The sequence below is a fragment of the Oryx dammah genome, unplaced genomic scaffold (genome assembly GCF_014754425.2).
Source record: "Oryx dammah isolate SB20612 unplaced genomic scaffold, SCBI_Odam_1.1 HiC_scaffold_15, whole genome shotgun sequence".
In the NCBI taxonomy this organism is placed as follows: domain Eukaryota; kingdom Metazoa; phylum Chordata; class Mammalia; order Artiodactyla; family Bovidae; genus Oryx; species Oryx dammah.
The window spans coordinates 48,245,235-48,260,091 of NW_024070199.1; the positions used below are offsets into that span (position 1 = coordinate 48,245,235).

General features: G+C 50.8%; 1 protein-coding gene across 1 annotated transcript; it reads left to right on the forward strand.

The window, feature by feature from the left end:
- Nucleotides 1-600: 600 nt before the first annotated feature.
- LOC120874119 (keratin-associated protein 5-1-like) lies at nt 601-1,481 on the forward strand. Its single transcript, XM_040255227.1, has one exon. It carries the CDS (start codon nt 708-710, stop codon nt 1,146-1,148), a length of 441 nt encoding a protein of 146 aa, XP_040111161.1. The 5' UTR covers nt 601-707; the 3' UTR covers nt 1,149-1,481.
- Nucleotides 1,482-14,857: the final 13,376 nt, after the last annotated feature.

Below are 14,857 nucleotides of genomic sequence, written 5' to 3' on the forward strand. Positions count from 1 at the left end.
AGCCCACTCCAGTATTCTTGCTGGGAAAATTTCATGGACAGAGGAGCCTGGTGGGCTACAGTCCATGGATCCTCCAAGAGTCAGACCTGACTGAGCGACTAACACTTTCACTTTTTTCAATCCAACACGCACTGAGCTTTGGACAAGAAAAGTGCAGTATTGTCTGAAATAGCGACAAAAAGAGAAAAATGTCCAACAACTGGTAAAAGGGGATAAGTCAGTGGAGGAGCCTGGTGGGCCACAGTCCATGAGGTTGCAAAGAGTCGGACACAACTGGGAGAATAACAGTTCCACTTCCTTGTACCTTTAGCAGTGGATAAACAGAGCCATGCGCATCACCTCTGTGGTTACCTATGCCCTTTGCGGAGCTAAAAGATCATTTTTAATCAACGAGGCTCAGGAATGGGCTGGACCCTCGGGGGTCTCCCTCAAGTCTGGACACGGATTCAACAAGGGGAACTGGATTCAATGAGTGACCAGTAACAGCTAATGATACATGGACCTTACTTCAGGGGCTGACATCCAGAGAAAAACAAGAAACAAGTCCCAGACTTGGCACAAACAGGAACCAGGAAGGGAGCATGTGCCCAGGTCACACCTCTCCCGGCAGGTATATAGAGGCTCCCGGCCCCGGAGGCCCCACACTGAGCACCTTCTCTCTCTCCGCCTGCTCCTCTGACCTACTCCACCCTCAACCCACCAGAACCATGGGCTGCTCTGGCTGTTCCGGGGGCTGCGGCTCCAGCTGCGGTGTGCCCGTCTGCTGCTGCAAGCCCGTGTGCTGCTGTGTGCCAGCCTGCTCCTGCTCCAGCTGTGGCAAAGGGGGCTGCGGCTCGTGTGGGGGCTCCAAGGGGGGCTGCGGCTCGTGTGGGGGCTCCAAGGGGGGCTGCGGCTCCTGTGGGGGCTCCAAGGGGGCCTGCGGCTCGTGTGGGGGCTCCAAGGGGGGCTGCGGCTCCTGTGGGGGGTCTAAGGGGGGCTGCGGCTCCAGCTGCTGTGTGCCCGTGTGCTGCTGTGTGCCAGCCTGCTCCTGCTCCAGCTGTGGCAAAGGGGGCTGCGGCTCCTGTGGCTGCTCCCAGTCCAGCTGCTGCAAACCCTGCTGCTCCCAGTCCAGCTGCTGCGCCCCCGTTTGCTGCCAGTGCAAGATTTAATTTTCGGTTTTGCAGGGATTCTTACCAGACCCAGCACCATCCCTGGTCAGGAGTCCTGGGCTCCAGTGAAGCCACCCCCATCCTCCTCCCTTTCCAAGCATGAACATTTTTTTGACCTCCTGTCAAATGCGATGGGAGGGTATGTCCAACGACGAGTTCCAAAGCCTCATTCCCAGCATCTGGAGACTGTCCCAGCCAGCCGCATCAATGATTGGCCAGTCCCAAGCCCTGACCAGCTGCCCCTGCTCCCGCGAGGACATCTGAGCAGACATGGGCTTCTCTCTGCTCTGCCACTCAGCTCTCTCCATCCCTTAACCTAATAAAGCCACTCATCCCAGAACCCATTGCTGTTTGCACTATTTGTCTGTCTTCAGCCCTCTGCTGGGGTGGGCAGGGTGTGTGTCACAATTATACCTGTGGCCACGCTCATTCCTGGACCTGCTAACAGCCCACCTGCCTGAGTTGCCCATAGCGGCCTCAGCCAACGTGGACCCCATCTCCCAAACGCCATGTGTGTGTTTTCCCCAGCCAGCTAGCTGAGCAGCCTTGAGCAAGTCACCTGTCCTCCCTGGACTTCAGTGTCCACACCTGTAAGATGGGCTGCTGACAGCACCTTCCTCGCAGGAGATGCTCCGTGAATGGTAAAGCAGCCGCATGAGGCGGGACCACGCTGTACCGGCCGGCGCTGAGTTCCGCACGCACCCCGGGCTCAGTGCTGAGCTGAGTAGCGCGTTGACTGAAGTAGCCAGACCAAAGCAAAGCCCCTCCTGTGTGGGTCTGACACTGTGCACCTCCAGAATGCCCACAGCAGCCCCCAGTATGCCCGATCCCTGATCAGGGAGAAAACCAAAGCCACACCCTCCCTCCACTCAAGCCATCCCAGACCCGCTCACCCAGAGCCTCACGATGTGAGTCATGAACACTGTCCTGCCCTCTTGCTGTCATCAGTGTTGATATCCGAGCCACCTTGGGGGCAGACAGTTCATCCCACCTCCTACAGGGCAGCCACAAACCAGTGACACCTTCCCTGTGTCCCCACTTACAGAGCTGCACAGCCAGGACTGAAAGCCACAAAGGCTGATGCTGAGCCCACACTCCTACCCTCTGGAATGTGAAGGCTTGTGATGGTGTGTAAAAACAAAGAGAGCAAAGCTGCTGCTTCCAGAAGGGATGTAACACTTACGGAAGGCCCACAGACCCATTTTGGCAACTGGAAAAGGCCAAATTAATTGCAAAACCCATAAGTCAAAAGACATCAGTAAGTTTTAGACAACCATCATGGAGAGCAGAATGGAAGTTCCTTCAAAAGCTACAAATAGAGCTACCACATGACCCAGCAATCCCACCACTGCGCATATGTTGTGAGAAAACCACAATTCAAAGAGATAGACACACCCCAGTCCTCACAGTAGCAATATTCACAACAGCCACGACATGGAAGCAGCCTAAATGTCCATCAGCAGAGGAACGGGTACGGAAGGTGTGGGACATACGTGCTATGCTAGGTCGCCACAGTCACGTCCATCTCTACGACTATGGACTGCGGCCTTCCAGGCTCCTCTGTCCACGGGATTCTCCAGGCAAGAACACTGGAGTGGGCTGCCATGCTCTCCTCCGGGGATCCTCCTGACCCAGGGATCCAACCCACATTTCTTACGTCTCCTGCACCGGCAGATGGGTTCTTTACCACTAGCGCCACCTGGGAAGCCCATGGTACATACACACAATATTGCATTGCAGCACATATGTACAGTGGAATCTCATTCAGCCATCAAGGAAGAATGGAATCATGCCATTCGCAGCGACATGGACGGACCTGCAGATTATCAGACTAAGCGAAGCAAGTCAGACAGAGACAGACAAACACATGGTATCACTTATGTGTAGGAGCCCCCAAAATGACACAAATGCATTTATTTACAGAACAGGAACAGACTCACAGACTTTGAAAGCAAATGTATGGTTCGGTTCAGTTCAGTTCAGTTCAGTCGCTCAGTCGTGTCCGACTCTTTGTGACCCCATGAACCGCAGCACACCAGGCCTCCCTGTCCATCACCAACTCCCGCAGTTCACTCAGATTCAACGTCCATCGAGTCGGTGATGCCATTCAGCCATCTCATCCTCTGTCTTCCCCTTCTCCTCCTGCCCCCAATCCCGCCCAGCATCAGAGTCTTTTCCAATGAGTCAACTCTTCGCATGAGGTGGCCAAAGTACTGGAGTTTCAGCTTCAGCATCATTCCTTCCAAAGAAATCCCAGGGCTGATCTCCTTCAGAATGGACTGGTTGGATCTCCTTGCAGTCCAAAGGACTCTCAAGAGTCTTCTCCAACACCACAGTTCAAAACCATCAATTCTTCAGCCCTCCTTTCTTCACACAGTCCAACTCTCACATCCCTACATGACCACTGGAAAAATCATAGCCTTGACTAGACGGACCTTTGTTGGCAAAGTAATGTCTCTGCTTTTCAATATGCTATCTAGGTTGGTCATAATTTTCTTTCCAAGGAGCAAGTGTATTTTAATTTCATGGCTGCAATCACCATCTGCAGTGATTTTGGAGCCCCCAAAATAAAGTCTGACACTGTTTCCACTGTTTCCCCATCTATTTGCCATGAAGTGATGGAACCAGATGCCATGATCTTCGTTTTCTGAATCCAACTTTTTCACTCTCCTCTTTCACTTTCATCAAGAGGCTTTTGAGATCCTCTCCACTTTCTGCCATAAGGGTGGTGTCATCTGCATATCTGAGGTTATTGATATTTCTCCCGGAAATCTTGATTCCAGCCTGTGCTTCTTCCAGCCCAGCGTTTCTCATGATGTACTCTGCATATAAGTTAAATAAGCAGGGTGACAATATACAGCCTTGACGTACTCCTTTTCCTATTTGGAACAAGTTTGTTGTTCCATGTCCAGTTCTAACTGTTGCTTCCTGACCTGCATACAGCTTTCTCAAGAGGCAGGTCAGGCGGTCTGGTATTCCCATCTCTTTCAGAATTTTCCACAGTTTATTGTGATCCACACAGTCAAAGGCTTTGGCATAGTCAATAAAACAGAAGTAGATGTTTTTCTGGAACTCTCTTGCTTTTTCGATGATCCAAGGGATGTTGGCAATTTGATCTCTGGTTCCTCTGCCTTTTCTAAAACCAGCTTGAACATCTGAAGTTCATGGTTCACGTATTGCTGAAGCCTGGCTTGGAGAATTTTGAGCATTACTTTACTAGCGTGTGAGATGGGTGCAACTGTGCTGTAGTTTGAGCATTCTTTGGCATTGCCTTTCTTTGAGATTGGAATGAAAACTGACCTTTTCCAGTCCTGTGGCCACTCCTGAGTTTTCCAAATTTGCTGGCATATTGAGTGCAGCACTTTCACAGCATTATCTTTCAGGATTTGAAATAGCTCAACTGGAATTCCATCACCTCCACTAGCTTTGTTTGTACTGATGCTTTCTAAGGCCCACCTGACTTCACATTCCAGGATGTTTGGCTCTAGGTGAGTTTTCACACCATCGTGATTATCTGGATCGTGAAGCTCTTTTTTATACAGTTCTTCTGTGTATTCTTGCCACCTCTTCTTAATATCTTCTGCTTCTGTTAGGTCCATACCATTTCTGTCCTTTATCGAGCCCATCTTTGCATGAAATGTCCCTTGGTATCTCTAGTTTTCTTGAAGAGATATCTAGTCTTTCCCATTCTGTTGTTTTCCTCTATTTCTTTGCACTGATCACAGAGGAAGGATTTCTTATCTCTCCTTGCTATTCTTTGGAACTCTGCATTCAAATGGGTATATCTTTCGTTTTCTCCTTTGCTTTTCGCTTCTCTTTTCACAGCTATTTGTAAGGCCTCCCCAGACAGCCATTTTGCTTTTTTGCATTTCTTTTCCATGGGGATGGTCTTGATCCCTGTCTCCTGTACAATGTCACGAACCTCAGTCCATAGTTCATCAGGCACTCTATTTAACAGATCTAGGCCCTTAAATCTATTCCTCACTTCCACTGTATAATCATAAGGGATTTGATTTAGGTCATACCTGAATGGTCTAGTGGTTTTCCCTACTTTCTTCAATTTAAGTCTGAATTTGGCAATAAGGAGTTCATGATCTGAGCCACAGTCAGCTCCCAGTCATGTTTTTGCTGACTGTACAGAGCTTCTCCATCTTTGGCTGCAAAGAATATAATCAATCTGATTTTGGTGTTGACCATCTGGTGATGTCCATGTGTAGAGTCTTCTCTTGTGTTGTTGGAAGAGGGTGTTTGCTATAACCAGTGTGTTCTCTTGGCAAAACTCTATTAGCCTTTGCCCTGCTTCACTCCATACTCCAAGGCCAAATTTGCCTGTTACTCCAGGTGTTTCTTGACTTCCTACTTTTGCATTCCAGTCCCCTGTAATGAAAAGGACATCTTTTTTGGGTGTTAGTTCTAAAAGGTCTTGTAGGTCTTCATAGAACCGTTCAACTTCAGCTTCTTCAGTGTTACTGGTTTGGGCATAGGCTTGGATTACCATGATATTGAATGGTTTGCCTTGGAAACGAACAGAGATCATTCTGTCGTTTTTGAGATTGCATCCAAGTACTGCATTTCAGACTCTTTTGTTGACCATGATGGCTACTCCATTTCTTCTAAGGGACTCTTAACCACAGTAGTAAATGTAATGGCCATCTGAGTTAAATTCACCCATTCCAGTCCGTTTTAGTTCGCTGATTCCTAGAATGTCGATGTTCACTCTTGCCATCTCCTGTTTGACCACTTCCAATTTGCCTTGATTCATGGACCTAACATCCAGGTTCCTATGCAATATTGCTCTTTACAGCATTGGACCTTGCCTCTATCACCAGTCACATCCACAACTGGGTGTTGTTTTTGCTTTGGCTCCATCCCTTTGTTCTTTCTGGAGTTATTTCTCCACTGACCTCCAGTAGCATATTGGGCACCTACTGACCTGGGGCATTCCTCTTTTGGTACCCTATCATTTTGTCTTAATGTATGGTTACCAAAGGGAAAAGCCTGGGGAAGGGATAAATTAGGAGTTGTGATTAACATATATACACTGCTATACACGAAATAGGTCATTAACAAGGACTCGCTGCAAAGCGCAGGGAACTCTACTCGACACTCTGTAATGATCTATCCAGGAAAAGAACCTGAAAAAGAATGGATCCATGTATATGCATAACTGAGTCACTTTGCTGTACAGCTGAAATTAGCACAACATTGTAAATCAACTATGGAGAAGGGAAGGGCAGCCCACTCCGGTGTTCTTGCCTGGAGAATTCCATGGACAGAGGAGCCTGGTGGGCTACAGTCCAAGGGGTCACAGAGAGGCAGACACGACTGACCGACCAACACAAACACAAGTCAACTCTAATATAGAATAAAAATTAAAATACTTAAAAAGATGTTAGTAAATCTTATGTGTTTTACCACAATTTAGTCATTTATATTTTTAAGTGGGATGTATACACTAATATATATATGACATCAGAGAACTGTGGAAGCAGTGAGGTCCAGATGAAATAAATTCCAGAGAGGGAAAGCTCTTCTCGGATAAACCGAGCATCAGTCGCTGTGTCTTCCTTCAGCTGACTGGCCAGCTGTGGGTGAGGGCTGGTCATCGGCATAACCCAGAAGGAGGAACTATACCAGGAAAGAAAAGCCAGCAGGGCTGGTGGCAGCTGAGACCTGGCACAGCCACATGAATAAAAATAAACGTGAAAAAGAAAAACAGAGAAAACAGCAAAAGCAACAGGAGAAGCACACAACAGCTTTGAAGGAACGATCGTAAGAATGACAGCTGACTTTTAAACAGAAGCGATGGGATCCGGACGACAATGGGACGGCACTTCACAGAGCTGAGAGAGAGGAAGCCTCCCAGCTTGGAGTCTTATACCTGATGAAAATATCCTCCAAAATGTAAGTGGAGTGGAGTTGTTTTCAGTTGAAAGATGATATCACTGAAAGACCTACAACACAAGAAATACTAAAGTTCTTTGGGCTGAAGAAAAATAACTCCATATGAGAGTATGGAGGATCGGGAATTGAGCAAAGGATAGTGGCAAGTGTAAAAATGCTGGTATGCACACAAACAAAAATAACTGTTTTAAACAATACACTAACATCTTGTGAGACCTTTAACATTTGCAGAAATAAAATGTAGAAGGATAAATGAAATTAAAGAGTTGTGAAGTTCTTACCCTGTTCAGGAAGTCATGAGACTTCAAGAACGTAAAATTTAATCTCCAGAATAATCATTAAAGAATAATACATGAACATATAACTCAAAAGCTAATAGAAGAGATAAACTGAATTTTTAAAATTCGGTGAATCCAAAAGAAGGCAAGATAAAAGAATAAAGAAACAAAGAAGAGATGAATGAAATAGAAAATAAAACCAGCAGTTAAACCCAACAATGTCAGTAAATTACAGTCAGTGCAAATAATCTAAGTACTCCAATAAAAGTCAAATGTCGATTGGGAAATCCAAAGAATTTTCAACTGCATCCTATTTACAAAAGACACACTTTCAATAATGGAACCCAGAAAGGTAGAAAGAAAAAAATGGGAAAAGGATATATCATGCAAACACTAATTTTATAGAAAGTTATTGTAGCTATATTAATATCAGACAAGGTAGACTTTAAGACAAAACTCTTACGAGAAAGAACAAAACATTTCACGATGCTAAAAGAGTCAATGAGACTGAAAAAGTAAACAATCCTAAATTTCTATTAACCAAATAACAGAGCTTCAAAATATATAAAGCAAATGTTGACAAAACTAAAAGAAGGAAAACACAAATCCACAAATAGAATTGAGAATTTTCACTGTTATTGCAATATAGCTCAGTAACTGATGGAACAAGCAGATAAATCAGTAGGAAGTTCAGTTCAGCTCAGTTCAGTCGCTCAGTCGTATCTGACTATTTGTGACCCCGTGAATTGCAGCACACCAGGCCTCCCTGTCCATCACCATCTCCTAGAGTTCACTCAAACTCACGTCCATCGAGTCGGTGATGCCATCCAGCCATCTCATCCTCGGTCGTCCCCTTCTCCTCCTGCCCCCAATCCCGCCCAGCATCAGAGTCTTTTCCAATGAGTCAACTCTTCGCATGAGGTGGCCAAAGTATTGGAGTTTCAGCTTTAGCATCAGTCCTTCCAAAGAACACTCGGGGCTGATCTCCTTTAGAATGGACTGGTTGGATCTCCTTGCAGTCCAAGGGACTCTCAAGAGTCTTCTCCAACACCACAGTTCAAAACCATCAATTCTTCGGCGCTTAGCTTTCTTTACGGTCCAACTCTCACATCCATACACGATCACTGGAAAAAATATAGCCTTGACTAGACGGACCTTTGTTCGCAAAGTAATGTCTCTGCTTTTCAATATGCTATCTAGGTTGGTCATAATTTTCCTCCCAAGGAGCAACTGTCTTTTAATTTCATGGCTGCAGTCACCATCTGCAGTGATTTTGGAGCCCCCAAAATAAAGTCTGACATTGTTTCCACTGTTTCCCCATCTATTTCCCATGAAGTGATGGGACCAGATGCCATGATCTTAGTTTTCATCAGGAGGCTTTTTAGTTCCTCTTCACTTTCTGCCATAAGGGTGGTATTATCTGCATATCTGAGGTTATTGATATCTCTCCCGGCAATCTTGATTCCAGCTTGTGCTTCTTCCAGCCCAGCGTTTCTCATGATGTACTGGAGATCTGAATGTGAGTAGTCAACTTGACCTCACTAACATATATTGAAATAATACAGAGTTTATGCTTTGACAGAGAGATGGAGCATGTGCTTTGACACAGACTCAGTAAGAGAAAGATATCTGCCTTCAAATCCCCAAATGTTTGAAAATTAAGGCATAGATTTCAAAATAACCCATAAGCCTAAGAAATCACAGTGGAAATCGGAAGATATTTTGGACTGCCTTATAATGTAAATATGACATCAAAACCTGCTGGATACAGCTTAAGCAATGCTTAAAGAAAATCAGCCCTGAATATTTACCAGAAGGACTGATGCTGAAGCTTCAATACTTTGGCCACCTTATGTGAAGAGCTGACTCATTGGAAAAGACCCTGATGCTGGGAAAGATTGAGGACAGGAGCAGAAGGCAGTGACAGAGGATGAGATGGTTGGATGGCATCACCGACTCAATGGACATGGCTTTGACCAATTCTGGGAGATGGTGATGGACAGGGGAGCGTGGTGTGCTGCAGTCCATGGGGTCGCAAAGAGTTGGACATGACTTAGTGACTGAACAAGAAAAATCTATAGGTCAAAACACATGTATTAGAAAAGGAGAGTAAGTGAAAATCAACTATCTAAACTTTCAAGAAACTGGAAAGAGGAAAGTAGATTGAGTCTGAAATAAGGTAGAAGAAAGAAAATAATAAAACTAAAAAATAAAAATAAATATTAAAAGGGAGCACAAATCAATGAAATTGAAATCAGATGTAAAATAGAGAAAATTAACATAGTCAAGTGTTTGCTCTTCATAAAGATTAACAAAATTTACAAACCACTAGCAATACTGATCCAAAAACAGAGAAAAAGATACATTACAAATAAAAGAAATGAAAAGGAACATCACTACATACCCTGCATACAATAAAAATATGACTAGGTACAAGAATAAATTACATGAACAATTTCAAATTTTAGGTGAAATAAGCAAAGTCCTGAAAAACACAACTATATCACAACTGAGATAAGAAGAAATAAAGTGTGAATGGTCCTATAGCTGTTAAAGAAATTGAATCTGTAACTGAAAACCTGTCCAGAAAGAAAGCCGAAGGCCAGTGTCTTCAAGAGTGAGATATTCAGGGCCTTCCCAGATGGTCCAGTGGCTAAGACTCTGCACTTGCAATGCAGGGGGCCTGGGTTTGATCCCTAGTCGCGGAGCTAGATCGCACATACCACAGCTACCATCCCACACAGCCAACTAAAGAAAACGTTTTTTTAAAAAAAGAGTAAATACCTCCAGATACTTAAGATATCTTGCCAACTGTGGTAGAGAGAATAATGGACACCCAGACATGTTCACCTTGTAATCCTCAGAATCTACAGGGCAAAAGAGTGTGTGTTTCTAACAGACTCGCCAGCGATGTGCGACGCTGACACAGCTGGTCTGGATGCCTACGCTACCTGGTGCTAGGAGATCCCTTCTAAAATATTCCCGGAGGCACTGCTACACCAGGAGGACAAGCAGCGGAGGAAATGTGTTCACCAGTGGAGACCCGCACAGCAGCCTCGATGGACGGACCAGGCTCGCCCGCATCACAAAGATGCACGGAGGCAGTGGGGGAGAAGGGACTCTGCAGGAAGGCGGTTACGATGATTCCACACGTAAATATTTTTCAGCACAGATAACACCGCGTGGTGCACATGGGACTTAAACACGCAGCAAAGTGACAGAAGCAGAGCCAGGAAGACACTGGCCTTCTGGAGTGGCGCTGCCTCCGGACAGAGCGGTGGGAGAGGTTCAGAGAGCCTGCTGGGGTCTGCACTGTGGTGTTACAGCCTGAAGCAAAATGGGAGAAAAGGTTGACATGCTTGGGTCCCACAGCTAGGTGTTTGTTACACCATTCTCTATTTATTTGTACACTTCAAAAATGTCATAACAGACTAGGAAAGAAGATAGCCTGAAACGTGAATAATCTGAGATTAAAAGCATATAGAAGGGACTTCTCTGGTGGTCCAGGGGTTAGGAATCCCCTGCCAATGCAGGGGACACAGGTTCAGTCCCTGATCCGGGAAGACTTCACATGCCCAGGAGCAACTGAGCCCCTGCGTGCACCACACCCACTGGGCTTTCGAGATGCAGCTTCTCAGGCCGCAGCACCTAGAGTGCGCGCTCTGCAACAAGAGAGGTCCCCGCAGTAAGACGCCCGCACACTGCAGCTGGAGAGCTGCCCCGGCTCGCTGCAACTAGAGAAAGACCCGAGCCCCCACCCAAGAACCAGCACAGCCGAAGAGAAACAGCGCGCAGCTGGAGGCCACTTCACTGCATGGCTTTTAATAGCCAAGACACGGAAAGACTCCAACGCATGAAAACGGAGAGTTGGTTGAAGCATCCGCGCACACCCACAACAGACAACTGCACAGTTACAACCAGGCGGTGGGAGCGGGGAATGCGACGAGCTTCAAAAGTACTTTGTTGCGTGGAAAAAAAAAAAGTCAGACACAAAAGAACGCACACCGCTTGCTCACGCGTGTACGAAATCCAGGAACAGTAGCACTGACGGGATGGGTCAGAAAGTGAGGGGAGACTAAGAAGGGTCGCCCCGGGGATTTCTAGGACTAGTTCTGGGCGGTCAGCGCAGCTGCCAAAAGCCGCTGTTGGAACACGCGAGATGGGCGTCGTACTAACCCTACCTTGACTTAAAAAGGTTGTGGGAAACGTAACGCCACGGGTACAGGTTCACTATGGGTCATCAGTTGAAACACTGACGGGTGAGCTCCGTTTCCTTTGGCGCCGAAGGCGGCTTTCAGGGCGGCCGGAAGGGGGAGCGCAAGGGCCGCACCGACCGCGCTCGCACCTGCCCGCCGCGGGCGCGGGTCCCTCGAGGGCGGGGGGCTGTGAGCGCGCCGGGCCGGACCGGCTCGACCCGCCCCCTAGGGGCCACGGCGCCTCCCGGGGCCCTCGCAGGACTCTGCTCCACCCTGGGGACCCCCAGGCGGCATCTGCACGTGCGGGCTGGCACGGCCGCGATCACCTGCCCTGCCAGACTTGGCCCTGCCGCCCCATCCCGAGGGCCAGCTGGGGAGCTGTAACCCACGCGAGGCGTCCCTTCAGCCCGCAGCCAGCTTCCCAAGCCGCTCCTGCCCCTCCGAAGCTGCGCGCCCGCCGAGATGCTGGCCGCCCCTCCCTGAGCCTGCGGGGTCTGGGGGCGTGAGCGGCAAGGGCCACCCACCAGGCGACGCACCTAGACCTCTGGCCCTCCGAGGGTGGTGCTTGAGGGGAGGGTGGTCTCGCCCCCACTTGCAGAGAACCAAGAATGCTGCTAAGCATCCTGGTGACCTTGGAGGCCGCTGTCCTCCCCAGAGTGGGTGCCGCCCTACCCAAATGCACCATCCTTGCAGAACCCCAGGTTTTACACGAGAAATGACTCCTTGGATGATAAAATAATCCTCAACTGGAAATTCCCCCACGGTCCAGCGATTAAAATTATTGCCCTCACTGCCCAGGCCGTTGGTTCAGTCCCTAGTGGTGGCAACTACGATCCCTCAAGTAGCCAGGTGAGGCCAAAAAATAAAATAACCCTGGCCCAAACACGCTCCCCCAGCCAGAAACAGCCAAGGAGACTGCACAGCACCGCCTCCCTCCCAGAGGGGGCACAAGGACACCACCCCTCCCCTCAGTTTACTGCCGCCTGCTCAAGGACGGAGCCAGGGGGCTGCCCTTGGCCACACGCAGGCGCTGACCACGCCTGGGCTGGGCAGAAGAGGAGCCACTTGGACGGTCCTCCCTGCCCGCTCTACTGGGCTCATCCTGGATCTGGCCTAGGAAGCAAGAGAGCGAGGAATCCTCCCAGCCCAGCTGACAGTTCTGTCCCCCACTCCTGAGGGTCCCAGGCGCCTCTGGGTTCTGTCCATGCTTCCCCAAGGGCCTCTGATATGGGCTCAGGTGACCCAGCCAGCTGGGGGGCTCAGCCTGAACTTTCCTACCCTCTCCCTGGAGCAAGCCTCCCCCCACTTTTCAGACATGGAATGAGCCTAAATGCAACAAGCTCCCCGCCACACCCTACACGGCTTCCGGACCTGACCTGGCCGTGCAACTGGGCTGGGCACCTCGCTGAGTTCAGGGTCCACCTCCAGCCAGGGCTTCTCTCCTCAGCAACACCTTACTCCTTCGGTTCCACCTCGGGCAGGGAAAGAGGAAGGACCTCAACCCAGCCCCAGCCCCAAATAGCCCTGGAGTTAGCTAGTGCTTCCTTCCGGGACAGCCCCACCCCCCCACCCCACGATGTTTGTTATCCTAAGTGCTGGCTCGGAGCCAAGAACACACTCTCCTCCACACACACACACCCCAAAATACTCACACCTGAGTGCTCAGGCTAGCAAGGGAGAGGCCCCGAGCACTTACTAAGCACCTACTGTGGACGAAGCTCTGAGGCCAGAGGTCAGGAAAATTGAGTGGGAAAGAGAGGGCCCTGCCGAGGCCCTGGCCCTCACGACCTTCCCCAGCTGTACTCACAGCTCTAGGGTCCCGAGTGCCCACCTGTCCCAGAAGAGTATAGAAAGCAGTCTCCTGCAAGGATTTTTGTGACCTTTCATTCAGACAGCCGCGGCTGAGGGGGCCTCTCAGATCTCCCCCGCTCCAGGCGGAAGAGCTGTGCCCTCGGGGGGCCGAAGCCTCTCAGAGCCCTGAGATGCCCCCACGGGCTAGAGGAGGCCCCGCCCTCACTCTGCACTGGGCAGCCCTGGGGGCGGGGGTTAAGGAATGTTTGGGTCGTCTGGTCACAACATCCCCCCCAAAGTTATCACCTTCGAAAGCCCCCAGGGCTCCTCGGCCCCCTGGGCAGAAGTCTCTCTCCCCTTCCTCAGAGCGAGGCCCCCGGGCCTGGCACAAGAGCTCAGCACACACCCGGCGCAACGCAGGTGCCCGAAACATGCCCCCCGCCCCGCCCCGCCCCGCCCCGCGGCTGCCCCGAGCCAGCGGAAGGACGCGGGCTTCGCAGCCTGCGGGGGTCCCCGCGCCTCCGCGGCCTCCAGTCGCTGTCTGTCCATCCTGGGGTGGCCTCCCCGGACGCTCCCCTCCCCGCTCCGGGGTGTTTCCGCCAGACACCGCCCGAGGTGTAATGACCTAGGTTTGCTCCCGCTCTGGACAACCAGCGTCCGAGCGGCCGAGGGCTTGTGTTCCAACAGCGGTCGGCTGGGGCGGACCCTCAACTACCTTTACCGGGCCGGGGGCACCCCGCGAGGGCGGGTCCCGAGAGCGCCGCTTAAGGTGGACTTCTTAATTGGAAGTGACAAAGGCTGGAGATCATCGGTGGGGCTGGGGGTACAGTGCTGCCCAGGGGGCCGCCACGTCCCACCAGAGTTCAGATGTGTGACCAGAGGCACACCTTCTCGCCTCTGAGCTTCCCACTCCAACCCCCACCCCGTAAAATGCAGACCCAGGCTCCCACCGCCAGGGCTCGTGGAGAGGGGACGCGCGGATGCCTAAGGTAAAGCGCCGCCTGGGCCGAGCTCGCGGGGTGCGCTCGTGCCCGCCCCGGGCTGGAGAAGCCGCTGCCCACGGCAGGTCCCCGCACGAACAAAGACTGCCGGGGGTGGGGTGGGGTCGGGGGCAGCTCCTGCCAGGCCGGTGGAGAGAGGACGCTCGCGCTCGGGACCCGGAAGGCTGGACCCTCCGCGGGTGTAAGATGAGACTGGGGGGTCTCCGGGTGGGGCGGAGCGCTGGGGCCCGGAGGGCTTCCTGGAGGTGGGGTTCCAGGCACGGGATCGGAGGCCTCGCGGCCCCTTTAAGAGCCGGGGCCCGGACGAGAGGGCAGGGCAGAGGGCGCCCGGCGACGGCGCGGAGGCCGGCCCCCGCCCCCCACGGCCGCCGCCTCTAATCTGCACCCGGAGCCGGGGCGCTGGCTGACGTCACCTGCCCCCGAGCCGCGTGCGCTGATTGGCTGCAGGTGACGTCAGGGGCTTTTTTCGCTCGGCATGACCTCATCCCCACCGGCGGCCCCGCCCTCCGCTCCGGGCCTGTCACTCGCGGCCGAGCGCG

Coding starts and splice junctions, on each gene's coding strand:
- LOC120874119 (XM_040255227.1), top strand. CDS start 708: ATGGGCTGCTCTGGCTGTTCCGGGGGCTGCGGCTCCAGCTGCGGTGTG.